The sequence below is a fragment of the Gavialis gangeticus genome, unplaced genomic scaffold (genome assembly GCF_001723915.1).
Source record: "Gavialis gangeticus isolate Ggan-Ray unplaced genomic scaffold, GavGan_comp1, whole genome shotgun sequence".
Taxonomy (NCBI): Eukaryota; Metazoa; Chordata; order Crocodylia; family Gavialidae; genus Gavialis; species Gavialis gangeticus.
Window position 1 is genome coordinate 59,849,819 of NW_017729022.1, and position 23,094 is coordinate 59,872,912.

The following is a 23,094-nucleotide window of genomic DNA, read 5'->3' on the forward strand; positions in this document are numbered from 1 at the left end:
AGATTAAAGCTGCTTTAAGAAAATTAATGTTTATCCTAAAGCAGGAAAGATACTGAGCTTGTAGCTCATTAGCACTGGCAGTGGAAGATTAAAAGATGGCATTTGAGCTAGTATTTGGTGAATCTGCAGGACTGGAGCAGGAATCATACTGATGTGCTCCCCAGTGCTGATGTACAGGCCTGTTCTAGCGTTCCTCCCAATGCTGCCTGGGTTGGTTCTTTTTCGTTCTCTTCCCCCCTCCCCTCAAAACAAGCAAAACCTCACAGAAACCTGCACGGCGCTGTTGACCTGTGATCCTTTGAAAGGTGCCTGAGTAAGACTAAAACCAAACAGCACTTCCAGGGGTTTGTGCACAGTGTTTTACCAAAGGGCAGGGAGAGGCTAAGGGAAAGAGATTTCATGACCCCATTGAGGAAATGAAGGCACAGAGATTCAGGCCAACATTTTCAAAAGAGCACACACCAAGATACCTAGGACCTGATTTTTAGTGGATCTGAGCGCCCAAATTGCCAGGTAAATCAGGGGGGCCAATGTGACCTCCAAAACCTGAGGCACCAAAGAACAGTCAGAGATCTCTTCAGTTGTTATCTAGGGGACCTACTCAACACTGTTCTGTGAGTCTGTGCAGGATACAGTCCAAGTCTCCTGGCTCCCAGACCCCTGCTCTTGGCAGTGAGAGGCTATAAAACTGCTTTAAAAATGAGCATGAAAACTGGGGATTCCTTCCCTATTAATGAGCTACAGCCTATCTCCGTGACATGCGGTAGAAGAGAGGGTGGTGGCAGGGGTGTAAACTGCAAAGTGATACAATCCACTGTCCCCTACCCCCACATACACACATATACACAGAGCCACATGGTATCTCCTGACTCTGCCTAGCTCTGCAGACAGAGGTGAGGTCCACCTGGGGGGGGTGGCATGCCCAGAGCCCATGGGGCATGGCTGTCCACTCAGCAGCAGTGCTGAGTGCATGGGAAGGCCATGTCAAATGACTTGGAGGAAGTGAGGTGCCCCACATTTTTCCACTCCCCCCCGCACCCTCCCTGCCCACACACCTGTCTTCAGGAACGGGGATAAAACCAGTTTGTGTCAAAGGTTTTGGTGTGATGACTGCAGGACTCCATACAAGCTGATTCATCAGGCACCTGACTAGACCTCTTATGCATACACCATGATCCAGAGGATCAATGGTTGCCTACCTTCAGGGGCAATCCCAGACCTCACAGATGTAGCTGTCAATCAAAGTGCTTGTTCAAGATCATTTGGGGCTGGAACTGCCTCTCATAGGAAGAGTGCCTCCAGACATAGTCATGCCATCCCTTTTCTCCCCTCAGCCCCTTCTTCAGTTCACAAGGGAGTCGGTGTGGGGAGCTGGACCTTGGGCTTTCCTGGCACCTGACATCAGGAAGGGGATGGAGAATTTGGAGCTAACTGAGGAAATCAGGCTTTGGGCAGGGTGGGGAGTCCACACTGGGTCTGGATAGTGTGGGCAGTGCGATAAAGAAAGAACTGTTGCCAGCCCCTGCTGTGTGCACCTTCTCCTCCCTGCCACCAAAGTAAAAAAGGAGTCTTCTGTGTGCATCCCTGATCAGAGACCGTAAGAGCTCGCGCTACATAAGAGAAAGTGGAATCCACCCTATCAGCAGCTCTGCCTTCCCCTCCCCCTCGAACAACACAATTACAAACAAAAATGTAATCTTATAAAAGACACAGAATGTATACATCTACATGCCACTTGGCAGACAAGAAACGTGATCCCGGCCCATCCTCCTCTGCTCCAGCTGTGCCAGACTGTCTCCCACACACCCAGGCACACACCTCCAACCCTGCCTGCAGGCCGAGCCAGCCCATAAACCCCACAAGAACCTAGGAGCCAATGATTTGGCCAGACCATGTCTCATGCTTTGTGTGGGGGGCCAGGTTGGTGAGCACCACTTCCACAGCCTGAAACTTCTGGTTCTTGGGCGGAATGGGGCAGATTTTGTATGTGACCTCATCTCCTTCCATTGGAACGTACTCCCCCTCAATGCTGAAAGAGATAAAGAAAGAGACAGGACAGATCATTAGGGGTACAACTATGATCAAGTGCTAGTGAGGTCCCCAGCCACAACATAGGATGCTCTCAAGGGGTCCCTGTGCGAGCCCTGCTATCAGCAACATATAGTGGGCACCGTCCTTTCCGTAGAACTGTGCAGGACTTCTCCTCCCACCACCCAGCTACAAGATGACAGCATGAGGGGCTGTTGCCAGAGCCCAAGTCCCACTATCTGGGGTCCTTTAAGGGAAAGGGGAGGGAGCCAAACTCCTGCCTGTGAGACAAAGCTTTCAAAAAGGCTTGTTATATGCAATGGAGTTGGCTTTTATTGAGACTATACTTGCTTTTCTTCCCAAACAAAGAGCTGGCACAGAGGGAGGAGTGTGTGGCAGTCTGCTGAGCCCTGATCAGAAAGTTGACTGTTCGTTGCATTTTCCCATCCCAGCCTTTCCAGTGCCAGATTAGTACCATTTGGAGCTAATTTGTTTATATTCACCACTGAGCCTTGAGGGAAAGAGCACCCAGAGTCCATGGACATCCACTGGGATTTGGTCCCTACTTCTGTTAGTGAATATGTTTGCTATGGTGGAACACTGCATTGGCCACACTAGAGGAGGCTTTATCCACAGAGGCGCAGTATGGTCAGCAAGCTAAGTAGTTTTCACCCTTTTTTCATTTGTGGACCCCTAAAAAATTTCAAATGGAGGGCAGACTTTTTTGAATTGTAAGTGTGGGTATTCACATACTTTTGCTTCATCACAGTCATCTTTTGAGGACCCCTCAGACAGTCTGCAGACTATGAGGTCCACAGATAGCAGGCTGAAAACCTGTGGGCTAAGTGCATATATTGTAGCTCCAGCCTGGATAAACCATCTCCAGAAAAGGAATGGAAGGCATAAAAGAAGGGAGCCTGCCCCAGGGATTTTATTCAGGCCTCTGCCTCCATAATAAACCTGATAAACCCTTTCACCCCAGTTTATGCCAGTTATCAGGGCAAGAGAAGGTGATAAGAAACTGATCTGAGACTCTGCCCCTCCTTCCTTACCACCCCAAACACCCATTCTCATCTCTTATGGGCCACCAAAGAGCCATCAAATGAGAACCATTTCTGGCCATTACCATCCTGGGGTTAAATGACACTTATCATATTTGAGTTAAAGGTCCATCCCATTTTATCTCCCAAATCCTTGAGCCAGCAGTGCGTGAAAGTCTGCATATTCCATTTCCCATGAGACTCACTCAGACACATGTACGAATATGTCCTCTGTGCCATTCTCTGGGGTGATGAAACCATGGCCCTGGGAGCGTGAGAACTGCTTACAGACACCCTTGAAGACAGGACCAGCTGAGGCACGAGCCGTCCTACAGAAGGAAAGAGGAGGCAGGAAAGAGATTAAATACTCTCATATTTGACTCCACAAGAGGCATCATTTGACAGTATCACTTAAGGGATATACTTGTAGCAATACAGGAGGAGGAAGAGGAAAAGGCTGAGTCAAAACCAGATCATCTGATAAAGACAAAAGCTCTGTCCCCACCAAGGGAGCAGGCAGGAGAAGGGCTAAGGGCTCCTCCATGGTAGGGGTAGGCAACTTGTGGCACAGGCAGTCTTAGTTTGCAACACATGGCAGATCAGAGAGGGAGCAGGGAGCAAAGCAGTAGATAGAGCAAGGAGCAGAAAAAAGAGCAGCAAATCAGCCATGGGAAGGGGATCGGAGTGGCACTTGGAGAGGATGCGGGGATTACCCTGCGGCATGACTGCCAAAAACCTTGGCCCCACTCTGTTAGACCAGCAATACTCATGATGGGCAGATTCAAATCCATGTTCAAAAATTCCTTAGCTCCACAAAGTATTTCCTTCCTCCTACCATCCTACCTGGTCCCTTCCATTTCTTTCAAAGAGGCAGTTGTTTCCATTTGAAAATGAATGGCAGGTACGTTAACTCCCAGACATCTCATTGCTATCCCCCGAATCTACAATTATGCTTCAAAGGAAATAGTGAAGTAACAGAAGCAGGACTCTGGGATGCATTTGAAACCTATAGGAGTGCTCCCCCCACCCACAACTGAACAGAAATGGGAGCTGCTCCTGAGGGCTTGTCTCCTCTGCTAAAAAATAGCTGTGTTTTTACTTTAACTAACATTCATGGACTATCCTTTGGTAAGAACATGGTGAAGACCAGACACTTTAATTTTACCATGAGGTAAACTAGCTGGATTCAGGCCTATGCCCTGACCTTGACCTCTTCTTGTGATAAAACTAAAGTGCCTGTTCTTTGCAATGTATTTATCTTGGCATAGCTCATGCATCACAGTGATCCTAAGGTAAAAATGGACTTTTCAGCAGTGAATACAAAATCATGACCACTGGTGAGCAGGACAGCAGGGAGGTCCAAGCTCTACCACTAGCGAGCTGCTTAAGATTGATCCATCAGTGGGTACTCAGAAGTTATGGTGCTGTTTCAGTGGGGCTTCTTCTAGGGATTTCTACCTGGGTTGCAGCTGCCTCAAAGAAGCTGAGTGTATGGTTATGTCCCCCGGGCACAACACGGGGAGCTCAGGCTGCCAGACGGGTCTGATGTAGCAGGAGAAGAGATGACACAAATTATAGGCTGTGCAAACTATATATGAATTGCATGCCACAATTTAAAGTGTTTGGATAACCTATAATGAATGATGTAAGCAGGAATCGTTTATGTATTGCTATACTGTAAGAGCACACTTATGCAAAGACCCACTGACCTCACTTTCCCAGAAGCCTCTACTGTTATTTGCAATGTAGGAACAAGGAAACGGGAGGGCTGGCTGAACTTCTGATCCGTGTTAATGTATGTCTGTTAAGTGCCCTGAGACAACAGGTGTCATCCTGGTTAGGAATGTCCAGGCAATGGTGGGCCAGGTACATGGCGGAGATAAAGGAGCTGCCCTGTCCAAGAACCTAAGCTTTCTCAGAAAGTTAAGTCTTGTCTGATACCGAAGGATAAAATTGGACTGGTTCTCAGAGATCTAGGGAGCAAAGGAGTTTCCTGAAACGTCTAGCTTTTTTCCTAGCAAACACCTCCTTTACAAGAGGTAGACCCTCGGACATAGACTGAACAATGAAGGAAAACAGCTTTCTAACGTATCACTACAGTGCTTTGTAACTGCAGAGGTATTTGGAAAGAAAGTTAGGTAAGAAATAGATACCATTCCTATACTCCTTTCCTTTTCCTAAAATGCTGAACTTCTGGTGCTGTGCTCATAAACTCTGTAAAGTCCATTTGGGTCAACTATGAACTGTCTCCTAATCATTTAACTCGGTGGGGGGGCTGGAGGGGAGACGAGACACTCAACCTTTTTGGCAGGTGTGCCCTGAATTAGCCCTGCGCCCTCCCTGATGCCACTCTACTGCCCAATCTGCTGCTCTTTCTGCTCCCTACTTTGTTCTCTCTGTCCAATCTCTTGCTCTGCTTTCTTCTTCCTGCCTGATCTGCTGCTGTGCTGCCTGTCCTTGTCCTGGTCTGCCACACGTCACACAGAGGCTACCCCTGTACCAGAGACCATTAACATGTACAAACGCAACATGTGCCCTGACAGGCGAGAGGTTGAGTGCCAGTTTACACATAAGGTGTTTCTCCATCCACGCCCACAGTGCACATGCAAAACTCCACGTGTGGAGAGCCCATGGCACCAATGCTTTGCTGTGATCACAGAAGAGCAGCAGATGAAATCTCTCTCCCATTTTCCACCACAACAGAACAGTTCACAGGGCTTATGCTTGAGTCTAACACACAGCAACCCCCATCCCTCAGTAACATGAGGCAGCTACTTACGCAGAGTATGTTCTGGTTCTCTTGGTGGGGAGAGGGCTGGGCAAGTCCCGAAGGAGGAGATTGCCCCGCTCCCAGATCCGGCTTCCCTCCCGTTGAAATGGAAAAGTAGGCCAAACAGGCGACTTTGGCGAGTGGAGTGGTGGCACTGTTGATGGGGTGGTGGAGTCAGATGACATGGTGTGGTTGAGAGGCTTCTCCGACTCGTGGAGGGAAGAGGTGATGACAGGAAACAGAGAAGACAGACACTCAAAGTCTTTCAGCTCTTACTTCAACCTACAGAAGAAAAAGAAGAGAGGGATAACGTACAGGGTGCGACTGCAAGGCAAAAAGGGCTATCCTCTTCTTCTGCAAGTGCATCCTATAGTCTAGACCAAATAGGACCAGGATAGGACAGGGATTGGAAGGGGAGAAACTGGGGGAAAACTAGATGCCGCAATAGTGATGTCGGCAAAGTGGTAGGAAGTGGGACAGGAGAGGTCCCAAAGGCCCAGCATAGTGTAGCAGCATGGAAGCTCATTCTGAAATGAGAGATGGAAAAATCAATGTCCTGACCACTGGTTCTCAGAAAAGATCTCTTGTGGTAGCTGATAAAAGGACTCATGCTGTCAAGCAAGTGGACCTCATCCAAGAATTGATGGTAGAAAGAGTTCCAAAAACTGTTCCTATGACTCAGCTGCATTGATGTTGCTGCCATCTTAAATGATCTGTTATCTCCTAGTCCTTTTAGTGCTGATAGAGCAGTTTGAGTGACACAGCCCTTGGTATCTCTGCTTGAAGGAACCTCCAGATTCTTTTTGTGTAGGGGACAGAGAGGAATATTGCCCTTGCTCATTGCAGCTAGGAGAAATTAACCCTACTGCTCCCATTGAGATTAACAAAAGTTGTGCAGCTAAATCTCATGAGTTTCCAAAACCTCATGCTATGGAGCCTTGCTTACAGTAACTCCCAGGTGTTAGAGAAATGGGGTGGGATTTTCAGACCCAACTATGTGATTTAGGCTAGTTCTACACTAGAAGCTTTTGCCGTTATAGTAGTGATGTTCAGGGGAGTAGTTTATTGTGACATTTTAATATCAGCAAAGGCCTTAGAGCTATAAAAGAGCTTATATCAGATCTGTTTATTTCACTTGCTGAGCAAGTATAAGCTGTACTGGCAAGAGATAACTCTTTCAAACCTTTTCCAATATAAGCTTTCCTAAAGGGCTACAACTCTCATTGACCTTCAGTAGGCACTGAGATTATGCAGGCACTTAAAATGGTTGGGATTTTCAAGTCCCATAAATGGTTGCAAGAGGTTAAAATTTTGTAGATTATAATTACTAGTTGGTAATTCTTGTGGAAAAGCTCAATATCTGTGAAGAGCATATGCAGTCTCTCCCCTACTTACAAGAATTCCTGCTAATAGCACTTGTGATCTCCGGCTGGAGTTGTGTTTCTATATTTTTTATTTTATACAGAGAAAGAGAGACAGAATAAGTTATAAGGCACAGGGGATTGTCTTTGTTATATGCCTTTAGACTAGAGCATCTAGCACAATTAGGCTTTTTAAAAGCAAGGCATAGGCAATTTTGTGGGTAAAGTAAGTATTCAAGTCAGGACAGAATCTAAAGATCAGTCAGAAGCTAAAAGAAGAGGATCTGAGGCAAAAATCAAGCCATAGTCCAAGGTCCAGGGACAGTGTCAGACACCAGTTGCCAGTGAATCTAGGATACTGGAGCAGGAACAGAAACTATGGGAGAACAGAGGACATAGAAAAGTCTGTTAAAACAGTGCAGGAAAGAGGTGGAGATGACAATTAAGTCCACGTCCAAGCTGGTTTGTTAGAGAAAGGAGAAATCCAAGATAGCAGGCTGAAATGGAGACATCTATTCAGTAATTAGCTTTCACTTCCCTTTGGCTGATTTTGATTTGGCCCATTATACAGGTCTGGATGTTTATATGTAAAAATAACCTTACACAGGGGGCTGGAGAGAGTGGGGGAGGATTCATTTCTTCCCAGAGGTGAAACCTTTCTTTATGCCAGTTTGACACTGTCATGTGTATTACTGTAGCTCCCACAGGTCCCAGCAGGGACTGGGGTCCCCTGCACCAGGCACCACACTTATTAACATCATTAAGGAATTCCTTCCTCCCCACCACGGCAAGGCAGGTCCACACAGGCACCATCTGCTCCCTCTCTCCATGCAGCCTCAGACTCACCCTCGGCTCCCTGCATTGCTGCACTGCCCTGCCCCTGAGGCAGGAAGCAGCAGCTGGTGGATGGCGGGGAACCCAGAGACCAGGGCTGCTATTGCAGCCAGAGCAGTGGGGGAAGGAGCAGTGGCTGGGTGCGAGCCCGGGGCCACCAGTTGGGCAGCCCTGTAATAAAGGAGCCCCTTGAATGTGTCTAAGGAACCAGTGGATGCCACCAGGTGAAACTCCAGTCAGAGATATGCATGGACAAGGGAAAGGCCGACAGGTTGCAGTTGCCCAGTTTCCCCCAGTCAGCATCTCCTTCCTGGTCTGTTAGAAAGACACCTTGGGCCAGGTGACTAATTCAGAAACTGAGCTCAGATCTCCCCAAACCCCAACCCAATGCCTGAACCTCCAGGTAAATCTTCCTCTTCTACTAGTTACCTACTCAGACACCTCCCACTTAGAGAAAGGCTTGAGGAAAGGGACATTCCTACAGATCCAGCAATAGAAACTAAATGTTTTTTTTTGCATTGGAATTTACATTGTATAAGAGACAAACAGGCCACAGAATGACTTTTCTCCAGAACCTCCTTGCTAATTGGGCACCATAACATGTTCAACAAGATGAAGATGCATTTCAACTTTTAAAGGAAATCACTGGGGCTGACTGCTTTTTCCCAGGTGGTGCTCATCCCAGGACCCTGCACACCAGAGCAGATGTGAGTTTTACAAACTGGCTCAACACCCACCAGAGGCTTCCTTTTGGAAGCACAGCACTGAAACTTTCCAGAAGTTATACAGCCCCCCTTCCTCACATAAGAGAATCAGTCAGCCCTTCTCCCTCCCTTTCTTTCATGGAGGTTTCAGAGTAGGTGGCCCAGAGCTCCTCTCCCTGGAGTTGTCATGGGTGTCCTCCCAAATTCACATATGCAATACCGCCAATCCCAAACATTCAAAAAATCAGGAGTCAGGCCCTCAGGAAAAAACACAAGATTGGCAAAACAATCCTAGGATTATGCTTTAAAAAAATAATTAGGATTCTTTTTATGGTGTTTGCCTTGTAGTGACTGAGCCTTTCAGGGCCATATTCTTAGGCTTGGACTGGCCACGACTAGGGTGAACTTGTTTTATGTCGCAAAGATGGGAATTTAAGATGGATGCCAAATATTGCAAAACTCACAATTACATTGCAAGAAAGCTGCAGTGCTGCTGTGTGGCCTAGATCAGATGTTGCTTTTACACTCAAAATGGGAAATCCAGTACAACTATGGACAATCTGCCCTCACTTCAATCACAAATAGAGCTATTATCAGAGTGAGATCTAGTTGCTTATTCCGTTTGAAACCACCAAATGAATGCAATCCCAAATGTTCGAGGGCTTCTTTTTACTATTTGTACGGAAGCCCTGGGTATGATGGTGCAAGAGAAATTGAGAGAGACTTTTTCCTTGTTGATTTCTTTCCTGTTGGGTAATTTGGTGGCTTCTGTTTGAGGGCTGGACAGCCTTGCTCCTGTGAGAGCAAGAGTAGCAGCTCTGGATACATCATTGGGGGGAGGGGGGCAGAAATTGTTCTGTTTGTAAACTGTGTTCATTTTAATGCATCAGAAATCCACCACTCTTCCTCAAGAGTAGGAGTCTTCTGTTTTCCCTTCTCCACCCAGCATGATCCATTAGTACGCAGGACCTGGGTGGATGAGTTTGGGAAATCAGGCCCTGAAAAAATAGCCTAGTTTGATACCACCCCTCCCCAGCCCCACTCCCTCCCAGCACCATTTGCAATGAAAGCAACCACCTCCTGCCAGGCTATTTTAATATCCCAGGAAATCCTGAGATGTTCAATTTATTGCCAAACTTGTCCCTGCCTCCCAAGGAAGAGTCTCCTCGGTGCACAGATGAAAAGGGGGTCACCTTGGCCCCAAAAATAGAAAGTACCAAGGACACCATCAATATTTTCTAGATCAGTCCAAGCATCAGGAGGCAAAGCAGCAGAGAGAGGAACAGATCCCTGCACCCCTCCTGCCTCATTTGTTTTCTCTGCAAGTGTGTCTCTCTCTCAACCCAAAGCACCGCCAGAATGCATCCTGGCTCTGCCCCAGCTGAAGTTTGCCTCTGTGCCTGAACCACTGCCCACCCCAGCCATAGCAATGATCACTTCTGATCCCCAGAAAACTCCTACTAAGCTTCCACCGATCCAAAGTGCTAAGGCTGTGTTGCTGCTAACAGACAGCAGAGCTTCTCCCTTAGCTCAAGCACAGGGGCTCTGCATTTGAGAGCAGGATGCTCAATGCTCTCTTCCCCCACTGCCCACAGAGCTCGGAGAAGCCATGCTGGGCAGCAGGGGGACCAGTGTACCATCTCAAGCAGCCACAAATTTGCTATTCTGCCCCTTCTCCCATCTGCTACAAAATTAGCCTTATTCCTATCTACTTCTACTCCCTTCTCACAGTAACTAGTCAGGGATCCTCTTTTGCCATGAAAAGTGATATTGTGTGGACAAACAAGCACTAAAGGAGTCTGGGTCCTCCAGTGAACTGACTACCAGAACTGGGTAAGCATGATGGTCTGGGCCACCTACACAGCACTTACCGATACTGGGTGATAGTATTGAGGTGGTTACGATGGAAACTGCTTGCTCACAGAACGCCTTTCTGTACCACTTCTGCTGACAAGTCCAATAGCACGTACCCACCAGATGAGGGACAATGGAGAGTATTTAACCTTAGCAACTGTATTTCGACAGGATGATTAGTATGCTACGGAGGTTGACTGGAGCTGGGAAAAGCTGCTTCCTTCAGCTTGTTTGCAGGGGGCTGGTTAAGTGGAAGTTTACCAGAGGCAAAACAAAGAAGCTTGGTGCTGGGAGGGGAGCATATAAGCAAAGGAAGCCTCACAGGAAGCTTTAGACAGAAGAGGTGAACAGATTTAGCTTCATTTTGGGACAGGAAATCTAGGTTAGCTACAGGCCCAGCTACAGCCCCAGAGTACCCACAGTTCTGACAGGGTGCGTTTGAGCTGGACTGTGGGTTTGTACCTCAAGGGTGTGACCCATCCCAGGGACAGTGCCTGGGCTCTGTTCAGACTCACAATGGGCCCGCAGGATTGGGACCCAAGACAATGGCCTGGAAAGTGTCTAAATGGGGAAACCCAACCACATCTGTGAACATAATTACTTGCAGCAATGCTCTGTAGATTGCAACACATCCCTCTGACTCCCCGTCAGGCACAGGGGCCTGCCTCCCTCTTCATTCTTCCAGAAATGAAGTACTTGTCCTTTCCACCCTGCAGCCAAAGGACACGTTAGATAGGAGCCCCAAGAACACACTGGTTCTGAAATTTGACTCAGGCCTGGGTAATCACTGCTGGGTTTGGACCCATGGTCTGACTAAGACAGTGAGTATATAGATGCATGCCTAGGGTCCCAGCTCCTGGAGTCATGTGATGACATCAGAAGATCAGCTGTCATTTAAGAAGCATCTATCCTGTGAATACTACTGGCTTGAAAACATAATCCCAAGTGTACTGATGTTAGAGTCTACAGACAGCCTGAAACCATAGCTCCAGGGGTGGATCTAGGGGAGGTGCAGTGGTGCAATCACCCTCCCCAACCCTCGCCCTGCCCCTTTGAGTCCTGCTGTACCCAAAGTTTAAAACCAACTGCCTGCCTGGCAGGGGCAGCATTTTTAGCCAGGTAGCAGCGAAGGAGTCACTTGACTTCAGGGCTCATTAGCATCTTCCTGATTGCTTCTAAACTCTTCATTCCACAGGCGTTAACAACACTCTCTCCTTTTTTAATGGTTTGATGTTCAGCTAATCCAGCTAGCCTTTATTCTGCAATCCTGCTGTCTGTGAGCTGCTTCTGGTAATGTAGCTCATATTTCAAACCCCTGTGGACTGTTTTTAACTGTAGCTAAAAACATTAACTCAGGTACTGACATAATGTTACGTGAAGCATTGGTTGCATGGTCAAGATGTTCAAGGTGGCTAGATTTTGCTTTATAAATCTCAGAAAGAGATGTCCATCTAATTCGAATGAAATGCAGGACTAATGAAACATCCTTTGGGGGTTTTTTTGCCTAGTTGGTTGTGTTTTTTATACTTCATATATAACACAGCAAATTAATGCTCATGCCAATGAAGTTATATTTGTTTTTGCTCCCATCTTAAACTGAAGCAGAGATGCCTTCTGAGTAGTTCTATTTTTCCGCCCAAAGAAGAAAATCTCCAATAAAAATATTGTTACCAGACCAACGTGGAGTACCCATAAGTGCATGGGGAGAAGGGAAGCAACCAGAACAGGAAGAGCACCTGCTCTGGCTGAGAATAGCAACCTGTGCTGCAGAGCTTTCCACTCTGGGGTCTCTTGTGGCAATTTTCCTAAGTCACTTTGTTCCTGTTCTTGTGCCTTGGCACGCTTGGGATCAGCACCTCACAAGGATTGGGAGGAGGTGTATTGACAGAGGTGTGTAGACAGCACTGGGCCCAGTGCAGAAGGAGATGCAGCCCCTGGAGGGTTGCAGCCCATGCAGTGCTGGAGGGTCTTGGCAGAGCTATGCAGGGGGAAGGCACCAGTATTATCAGTCTACAGAAAGGCATTATTTGCCTGGCCTTCATTAAATCCACCTGCCTGCTCTTCTTATCAACCATTTTAGATACTTCTGAACTGGTTTGGCCCTTCTGAAGTGCTGCAGAGCAGCATGTGATCAGCTTTCAGGAAGAAGTGAATGTGTGACCTCATACCTCTGCTGGGAGCCGACAGGCATTTGGGGGTGCTACACTCTTGTCAATGCACTATAATGCATCATGATCCAGGGTGCTCCAAACCTCTCCCCACTCCCTCATCTAAAAAGCAGCGTATGAAACCTTTCATTGTGTGCCCAGAATTAATGCCATCCAGCCCTGGAGGGTGGCAGTGCTGCCTGCCCTGATGATCTTATTGTGAGGCTCATGCTACAAGGAGTTTTACTCAGAGCCCCAGATGCTAAGAAGTCTCTGCCTGAGAAGCTCTGCTCTCATTTAGGAAAAAGTTGGCAGGCTTCCTGGTCATGGACAAAGGCTGGGAAATGTGAGGCAAGTGTATCTTAAAAGCTCAGAAACTAGGTGGCAAATAAAGAAAATAAATCAGTGTTTATTATTGAAAAAAAAAAGATACAGACACACTTTTTTTCAAGCCAGTGTCCTCTTTTTTGAATCCTTAGGCTGAGCCATGCTGGAGAAAAGCTAAAGACCAGGTAAAACATGGGCATGGCAGTGCTGGCATCCCTCCCTACACAGACCAGGCCTTGCTCCCAATCTGAAGGAAGCCCCTTGAGTGGGATGAAAGCATAGTCCCTAGGCCTGTTTTGGGTGCTAATAATTTCTATAGCCCCTTTTTTCAAATAGGCAAGAATGGAGCCAGTGGTACTGATGCCTTCCTATGTTGCGAACACCTGTCTTCTAGGAAGCAATCTGGCACCAAGTCCACTACAACCTATGGACCGCAAAACAGTCAAGCAAGTCAACTGCTCTGAATCACTGCCAAGTCTGTTCTTACCTGAACTAATAGCCTTGATGTGGTAGGCTTTGTTTCAGAGCAACTCCCTGAGCCACCCACTCCAGAAGGGCAAGGCACGATTTTCTCTAGAGGCAGAGGTGGCTGTGTCATGGACAGGGAGTGTTCAGAAGAAAGTGGCAGTGGCCCAAGAAAGCACTTTCCTTCCCACCCCTAAACACCCACAGGAAGCCATGTGCAGACAGCCAGTGCAGCAGTCGAGACAAACTCCCTCCCTGTCTTCCCCGACACGCTGCTGCATTTGTACAGACAACTCCCAGTCCCCTCCCTACAACCTCAGCTCTCAGGTGCACTTTTATGTTGCAATGAACTAAGTCTGGAAGCAGGTGCAGGGTCTCTAGTATCCAACATCACCTACCGCCCCTTGTCAGGAATTCCTGAGGCTCTGATCCACAGAGATATTTAGGTGCCCAACACCCACCAATTTTAGTTGTGCAAGAAGCAACCCCAGGAGAAGGAGGAAGAGGAGGGGGTTGTCTGAGTAAATCAAGGAGCTTCTCATTTCTCCAAAACCTCCCACAATAAGTGAGATGTCAGAAATAAACTAACAGCTTCTCTCTAACCCTCGTTCTACATTCCAGCCATGTCCTTGTGATGCCATCCTCCTAGACTCACAAACATCCCTCCAGAGCCAGGAAGAGGTTGGGGGAGGGAGGGGGAGCAAGAAAAAGCAGGCTGGCCTTCCCCCAGGATTTACAGAGATTTCCAAGAAGCAGCAGGACTGTCACAGCCAGATAATGAGACAGCAATAGACTGTAACACCTGGCTGGAGTCGTCTGACCTCGGTCCTCTTTCCTGCCAGGGGCAGGGGGTTGGATACGATGATCCACTGGGTCCCTTCCAACTCTATAATCTATGAATCTATGAAAAAAACAAAAACACACAGGGCTTAGGAAACTCACTCCAGCATATCTGGCTGGCCTGGGAAGAATGGCAGCACTCTCCCATTTTGGCTGTGTCTCTGCCCCCATGTGACCCAAAGTCTAGGTTTGCCTTACAAAGAGCCTGCCCACTGGTGCCAAAGCACCCATATGCTAACCACGCCATCCCCAGGAGGTCTGTCGACAGGCTTCTCTACCAGCTTTGTCCCTAGACTTAAGACGACACCTTCCCCTTCTTTCTCGACCTGTATCAGGTTTCCAGTTGCAAATCTGAGCCCTTTACCAGCAACAGTTTCTCACCTTCTCTACCTGTCAGGCTCCTGCTAGGTCCAGGTAGGGGCTGCCAGGTCTGTTTGCCTCCCTGCAGCAGTGGTGCCTCTCTCCTGTCTGATCCTGTGGCCTAGGGTGGACCCTCCTCCCTTCTGTGTCTGCACCCGCCTTGGTTCCTGCATGCAGCACGGAGGAAGGCTCTGGCAGAGGGACAGCTTCCTATCTCTGTGAAACACCCAGTGTGCTGAAAAACAACACAGAAGGCTGAAGGAGAGGAATCCATGCCAACACCACACACGCACCACTGCTTATGATGCAGGCAGGAATCACAGCCACCTAACCTGGGAGGAGGCAGGAGGCTCAGAGAGCAGGCCAGCATGGGAGATGTGACCAACACTGATATCCACTCGCCCCCAGTCCCAGGTTCTTACACATGATGTAAAGCCAAGGCCCTGATCACTAAAAGGCCCTAGGATATGTCTCTGAAGGAGGGCTGCTCACGAGTGTCCTGGCTACAGTCCAAATTAAACCATTGTGTTCTTTTGGCCTATCCCAATCTCCTGTTTCTAATTTTCACACATCGCTCCCCCTCCCAAGACAGAGTCAAATTGTCACATGCCTTGACCCCACCCATCCTTCCCCTGGCCTCCCTGTCAGAGGAAGAAATCTTCATGCTTATTTAATCCTTTGTCTCCAAAGCCCTGTAAAATGCACCTGACCAAGAGGTGGCTGCAGTTCAGTGGTGATACCACGATACCCAAACATTCAGCTGGACACACCTTGGGGAGTACTGTAGCATCATCCCCCTGACCCATTTTTGCCAAGTTTGCTTAGACACCAGCATTTGGCTCACCACTCAGAGCTCTTCCTCTCCCCGGTCATCCTTTTGTTGCCTCTAACCCACCCTGCAGGAAGTGATACTATGATATACTATCACAACCACTTCTATAGTTGCAGAAAGCAATGGTGGAACTAAGCTGCAGCAAAAGGAGAAGTGTTACTGGGGAGGACAGAGAGAAAGAGATAAAAAGCGAATTGCAAAGATTCAAACCTCTGACATAGCAGAGGAAGAAACAGAGGACATTCCTGGCACAAGGAAGGGTGCTTTCGATTAGCCACTCCTACCTGTTACTGGCACCCCTTTCATTTGCCAAAGAGCCCATGAAGCTACATCACGCTCCACTTGAATCACTGCTTTGTCACTTTGGGATTCTTCAGTTGTCCCGTGGGGCTGTAAGGCAGAGGCATAGTGATCCAGGCTCTTCCACGTGAGCTCCTTGTTCAGATGTTTAGGCTAGAGGAACATCTTGTGAGAACAGGGGAAAGGAAGGTTAAAAAAAAAAAGAGAAGAGAGAGAAAGATGTTCACAGGAAGAGTCCCTCAGGAGCCTGGTAGGATGTAACACAGCACTTGGCAGCACCACGGGGCTTTCCATCTTCAAAGCACTCTAGAAATAGGGCTTTGTTAATCCCTCAAGATCAAACTGTCCCACAATAAGAAGCCCATAAGCCTGCTAGCACATCAGCATTAACAGGGGACCGAGAGTATGTGGAAGAGTGGAGCCAGAGGGTCCCTCCCCTGTGCGGTGTTCATAATCCATGCAGCCAAGAACTATACTGACATCCTGTCTGATTTACACCTTCTCGGGAACCCAGTTTTTATCCCCAGTAGATTATGCCTCTGCCTGATGACGCATGATTTGAGAGCTCAGCCGTAAGGAGAATTTTACTGAAGAATTCATCCCTCTCCACAGCTCAAACCTAAGTTTTCTGCTCTGTGGGCCATTAGGGGCTAGGAGAGCTATGGGAAAGGGATAAAGACACCTGCAGGTGGGTTGTCTTAGCCTAATATTGCTTTGCACTCTGTGGTCAGTCGCACTTCATTGGGGTCCGTCTTGGCATCCACGGACCCTTGAATCCCTGTTGTCCTAGAGGCACCTGCTCTGGTCGCTTGCCAGCAGTCAAAGAGCAACTTTGATGGGCTCCAAAGAGCATCACCTAGTCTGGCCTTTCCACAAGCAAAGCCTGTAACACTGGAGGTCCTCTGGAGGAGAGCATGTGCCTTGTGGGGAAAAGAGCAGGGATGGTCATGTTACATCTTATCTACAAGAACTAATGAATTTCACCACACACACCTAAATCCACACACCGATCCCATGAGACCAGTTCAATTCAGTGTTTGAGTTCATTTGGGTGCCTTAATCAGCACTAGAGTACCTCCAGAGAGCAGCCATAACCCCAAGAAGAACACGGGCAGAGAAGAGGCCCTGTCATCATCACCCCCGTGCAAAGGAACAAAGCGCCTGTCCTGAAATAAAACCATGCCTGGTCCATACCCTCATTCCACAGGCCTTCAAAGGTCTTAGGACATGGGACAATCTGCTTAAAGTGTTGGGCGGCACTCATTGTACCACACGGCACTATGGTTTTTTACACCGACTGTGACTTGATTCAAATCCCTGCAGCAAACAAAGGGACCAAGGAAATTAAACTTCTAGCAAAGATGGGCTGGGTACAAGAGCTGCAAGCTATCAGCCCCTCCTCTTCCCAGGAAAGAAGTTGAGGGGCTCTGAGAAAGCCTATTTCATGCCTTCCTCCCTCTGCCAGGATTCCCCTTCAGAGACAAGCAATAACATTTTGAGAGATTAAGATCCATATCAAGCAAGGTGGAGGAGGAGGCTATGGAGCAGTGCAAGGCACTTTTAATCTATTCCCCACAAGGTACCACACAGCTAGTTATGCAGGTCTCTGACTATCAATACCAAGAGCTACCAGTATTTCCTTCACAGGCCCTCTAAGTCTTTATAGGCCTTGGCAACACATACATAGAGTGAAAAGAAATCCAGGTCACTCATGGTACAGCAAAATGTGAACCAGCCCAGCCCTATGAAATGGAGTTGAAACAGTTTTCTTCCAATTTAGCTGCATTCCCCATTGCTGGCAGGCTCTTGGCCTTTCCCTTTGGAGCAGAACAGAAGCTCTATGGCTTTGCTTGGACGGTAGGAGTGGCTGAAGGCTGGGTGTGAAGAGGTCCCATGGAGCTCTTTTTAATGGGTGGGTCAGGAGACAGTGTTCTCAATTGAACAGCAAATTCCTTCCCCACTTTCTTTTTTTTTTTTCAAGAAAGTGCTACAGTAGCATGCCAGAACCCTGTAGTAATACAGCAGCATCAGTGGCAGCTAGCTTAGATGCTTTCTATTTTTGTTGTTGCTTTAAAAGAGAACATTCTCAAGCTTAGCTGACAGTAGAAAGTATTCCATGGAAGAATATGCAAAACCCAGTCCAATTACTGAAGACAGGCTGCAGACACGTCAGCTTTCATCCAGAGATCCAAGTGCCCCATTCATCAAGATGAGGCGAAGGATCTACAATTTATCAAACAAAATCCCTCCCCGACTCTCTTTAAAAACAAAACAAACAAACAAAACCAAACCACATTTATTTTGGAGCTGGCTGCGACCTCATTTAGCTGCACAAGGTCTCCAAATATGGGAAGTATGCCTCTAAAGAGACAAAAGTCCCATTTTCCCTTTTCCCCACCTCCTCTTGTTACAGTAGTCAGAGGAAATCCATCAGATGTCATTCAGCCAGGCTGCACTATATATATCTGGTTTGCTTAATCTTCCCTGGTGAACCAGTCCTCAATCCCCTTAATCACCTTTGTTGCTCCTCTTTATATTCCCTCCAATTTGTCAAAACCTTTCAGGCAAGGAGGTGCCCAGGATGCTTCAGGCAAGGTGGCACCAAACGTGCTTAAGAGAAGACGTCTTACATTCTTGATGCCTCTGCACAGCCAGCCCCAAATTGCACTGACTTTAATTAGCTGTCATATCCCCTTGCAAATTTCTGGCAATTACACTGTCTACACTCTCACTTTCGTCTGCTTCAACAATTCTGCTTCCCAAGCGGCTTCCTTCCATTGACTGACTGCATTTCACATTGTTTCTGCCTCTGCTACATTTTCCAGTGGAATCACACCTAGTTATTTTGTCCCGTTTCTCTCACTTCGGTAGGTCCTGAGTGATTACGACACCTCTGGATTTAAACTGCGTAAACTCCCTTGATGTGCTCTTCACCTCTCTTCCAAATCATTAATAAAGATGGGAGATTTTAAGGAGTGGATTTCGGCAACACCCTGCTGGAAACCTCGCTCTCATCTCTCCCCAGCTACTGCATCAAAGCAAAAATAGAGCAAAACTAGAGGCCACTGGCTCTATTCCCCTCACCCTGGAACCCCCGCCTTTGGCAACAGCATGGCCATAAAAAAGTGAAAGCAGTTCTCAGGCCCATTGCTGGTCTTGAAAAGGCAAGTCCAAGCCCCCTAAAAACCCAAACTGTCTAAATGCAGGCAAATCTCATTCTCGATAAATATATAGAACTAGACACAGAGGATGAGTTTGTCCTGGGAGTATTATACCAAATTACATTGTCACAGTTTTTCTGGTATTCATACCTTGAAGGACAATGAACACCCCATTGCGAGCCCTGGTACCCAAACATGCCACTCCCAAGGAACAGATTAATTACTCCAATGGTTTGTAACCAGTTCGGCAAATGTAGCAGTTAAATAAAGAGGTTACCATAAACACAGCACCTGCAGTGGCTCACAGACTATACTCACTCTTTCTTTCATTCTCCATGCTCAGAGGAGGATCACAGCTCTGGTGTCTGGCAGGCTTTTATAAATTCTGTCTCTATCCAGTGCTAATGAAAGCCTCTTATCCCTACCTGGTTTGGTTGCAGGGTCAGATAATTAAGAGTTAAATGACATCCAAAACTGTTTCATTTACAGATCCCAGGGGTTAAATACCTCCTTTCTGAGGCACACTGCAATAAAATAAATAAACCATTTTGGGGAGTAGGGGCTTAAAGCTGCCCTCCCCACAAGTCTGAGGAGCTCTGGTTGGGCAGCCACATATACAAACAGCACAATTAGGGGCAAAATGTCACCTTTGTAGCTCGCTTATAAAAGCCATCTCAGTTACTGCTCCTGGATTTTGGGGGTGGAAGGTGAGGGAGAGAACAAACATGCCACCAGACCTAAGGGGTTGGGGTTGGACAGAGAGGCCATCATTGAGGCTTGCTTAACCGTTTAAAAATAGATGCAGAATAATAAAATATAAATACACAAAATCAGAATACCGGCTGTTCCAAAACCACAGGCTAATGTCTTCACCCACCCTCTTCCTTCCTCCTTTGTAGATTCAACTTGCTGTTTGCAAAAATTGATAATTCAGTCAGTCCAAAAGAAAAAAAGCCATGTAAGCATCACTAACACCCCCATTACTTAATAAGAGAGGTTTTACAAAGCAGGCATGCCTCCTTCCCACCCTCCAAAAAGGATAGAGCAGACAGATGTGTCCCAGCTGATCTGAGCTTTCAGTGGTAAAGCTGAAGCTCTTTGCCCACAGCAAAATCATGTACACACACATACACAATACCACTGCTTATGCCAGTATGTTTTTTTCCCTTTCTTTTAGGTTGGTGGGGAAGAAATAGAGCAGAGGAATTAATTCACAGTTAATTTTACACCTTCCCCTCAAAAAAAAAGTCAGCAAATGAGCCAATGTACATTCATGCCTCTAACTACAATATTCCCAGCAATACTAAACGGGGCATTTCACGTCTCTGCCTTCCCTGGCAATTACCAGCTCCCCTCTAGCTGCATTGTGCCAAGCATCAGTGCTTAGGGTGAATGGAGGTTCCTCTGTTACCTGATGGAGAGCAGCAGTCCTCTTGCTTGGACAGCCTAGCTCTGGGTTTGTCCTCAGCACCCCCCTTCTTTCCGAGCTGGGCTGCCCGCTGCCTCCTGATGAATTTAAAATATTTGGCGTGTCTGATGTGCACCCTGAGCTTCACACACACACACACATACACTCCTTCCTCCTGACGTCAGGATGGTGGGGAGGGGGAAGGCAGAGGGGGGCAGATGGGAGGGATTATGATGATAACTTCTACTCCAGACTTAAAGAGACATGCCTTTTGGGGGGAGAACTGGGCCGCAGCTCTCAACAAATCCACAATCGGGGGGGAGGGGGGTGTGCGTGTGTGTGCATGTGTGCGTGTGCACACGTAAGCCGAGGGAGGGGGAGTGAGGGAGGTGATGTTACATGACATGGCAGTGGATGCTTTGCAGGCTGCAGGGAAAAGAGACTGATAACCAGGAACAGGCTGACCCAGGCATTGAGAAGGAGGGGAACTGGGATTCACGAAGTGAAAATAATTTCTCTAATTGAACTGGCAAGTGGAAATAGGCTGGCTTTCCCTTGTTTCTGGTCATTCCTTTCCCTTTTGTCCCCCACAGTGGAGATAAGTAACCTCTCCCCACTCAGGGTCCTTTGCCCACCAGCTCCTATCATATCCCCTCTCCAACACTTGTGGAAGGCCACGAAAGGGTCTCCCTGCTGGATGCAGTCTTTTTAACAAACATGGGAGCAGGGATTCCCTCCTGACCCAGCAGGCCTGTGACTTGAGGAGCTGGGGGAAGAGCATCTGGTTGTGCTGGCACCTGGCAAGCACAGAGCCTGCTACTCAGAAGAGCAAAGCCAGTTTGGGGGCTAACTGAGAGGGAGTCCCCAGCCCTCAGAAGGGGGATGCTGACTCTCGTGAGGCTGCAAACACATGCTGTGCAGTTTGGGGGCCTGCTTGACCCCTCAGCCTCAGGATGACCTCATGGACAGAGCTTGCCCTTTCATTCTCAGCGGGCAAATAACTGTACCCATCACTCTCTGACATGGACTGAGTACCAGAGACACAAATAGCTGGTTCTTCCAAGCTGGATTACTGCAAGCATGGCTACCTGGGGCTGGCCACGCAAGGGACACCCAGCATTGCATGGTTCAGCAGATCTTCTAGGCAGAACTATGCACCATCAGTCCTTGCTGCTTGCCAGGGCCAGCCTTATGGGTGGTTGATGTGAGCAACCACTCAGGGCTCTGTAATCAAGGGGGTGCCACACAGGCACACACATATGTGAGCAGCCCGCATGCACAGCAGCGCTCTCCCCCTGCTCCACCCCAGCTGATCCTCACCCCAGGCAGGAGGAGCAGTGCTGTGCCCAGCCCAGCCCTCTTCCTCCAGCTACTGTGCAAGGGGAGCTGGGTAGGGCATGTGCTGCTGGAGCAGTGCCCACTCCAGTCCAGCTGACTTGTTCCTGCATAGCAGCAGCAGTGCCTGAAACTTTTGCTAATTCTGATACATACTGAAACTCAAAGAAAGGGCACCAAAATACAAGTTCACCCAGGGTGCCATTTTCCCTAAGGCTGGCCCTGCTGCTTGCCATTTGAATTCCAGGTGCTTTTAAAGCTCACTGTTCCACCTAGCTCAGGGACCCTCTCTTTCTGCCCTGTGTCAATCTTGCCGTACTCAAGACAGCCAGCCCAGCCGAGTTGCAGCTCCTTGGAGCTTGGCTTGAGGCAGTCCCAGTAAAGGGCCTATAATGATGGAAATACTCCTGTAGGAAATCACACCAAGCCCATGTGGGGCAGCATCTTTGTTATGTAGGGCTCGTACAGAAGTCCCATGCTGTGGCATTATCATAGGCTCTTTTAAAAATATCCATGACTTTGGGCCCTTTTTCTTCCAGGCAGGTGGGTGTGATAGTAACAACTGAGCCAAGCTCACTGACAACACTAAGAACTGCCAACTTCAAATGTGGGTTGGATGGAAGGCCAAGAGGTAGCAGAACTATAATGGTCATTAGGGTTAGTGGTTTGTCTGAATCATAATCTCCATGATACCTCTAGGGGTTTTGAGGGGAAAGGCCCAGAGTTCCTGGAGCTGGGTAGGAAGCATCTGTGCAGTGCTGCTGCTCCTGCCAGATCTGTTAACAAGGCAGCTGGGTTGCTCTCGAGTCTGCTTGCACCACTGCTACTACAGGGCTGTCCCAGCAGAAACTGAGTCACAAGCTTGAAATGCTCTGCAGCTCTTACTGAAATACCATGCCAATGGCTTAAAAAATGTTCACTGCAAAAATCAGACTACAGTATTCTGATGCTAGACAGACAGCTACCAGCTTCAGATATTTCTGAACTATACATATGTGATGCTTATCTTTTTTCCAAGATTGTAGCTCTTAATTTAATTTACGATGATAGATAACACGCCCTATTCATCCCCTCTCAGCATACTGTAAGGCACGCCTGCCTGACTGTATCTGAGTCAGTGCCGAGCCTGATACAAGGACTAGCAAGATGGACAGGGCACCTGTACAAAGGGTATTCTCTGGGTCATGATGCCTTCTCAGTCTGCGTGTCTGTGAGATAGCTGTAGTGTCCCCAGTGTGCCACTCTAGTAACTGGAAACAGATAGACCATAACACTACCTCAGTCAAACCAACTCCCATCCTAACACATTTCCTGCACAGGGTCCAAGA

The 23,094-nt window shown here is 47.9% G+C and overlaps 1 protein-coding gene across 3 annotated transcripts; it reads right to left on the reverse strand.

Moving 5' to 3' along the window:
* Positions 1-193: 193 nt before the first annotated feature.
* CSDC2 (cold shock domain containing C2) lies at positions 194-20,623 on the reverse strand. 3 transcript variants are annotated; one of them, XM_019515100.1, is made up of 4 exons: positions 20,435-20,623; positions 5,848-6,120; positions 3,275-3,397; positions 194-2,029 (listed from the first exon to the last, which is right to left on the reverse strand). In XM_019515100.1, exons 2-4 carry the CDS (start codon positions 6,021-6,023, stop codon positions 1,867-1,869), a joined length of 462 nt encoding a protein of 153 aa, XP_019370645.1. In that variant the 5' UTR covers positions 6,024-6,120; positions 20,435-20,623; the 3' UTR covers positions 194-1,866. The 3 variants fall into 3 exon arrangements, with proteins under 3 accessions (XP_019370645.1, XP_019370648.1, XP_019370647.1); XM_019515103.1 differs by lacking the exon at positions 20,435-20,623 and adding an exon at positions 14,761-15,233; XM_019515102.1 differs by lacking the exon at positions 20,435-20,623 and adding an exon at positions 14,752-15,233.
* Between the last annotated feature and the right edge of the window lie 2,471 nt (positions 20,624-23,094).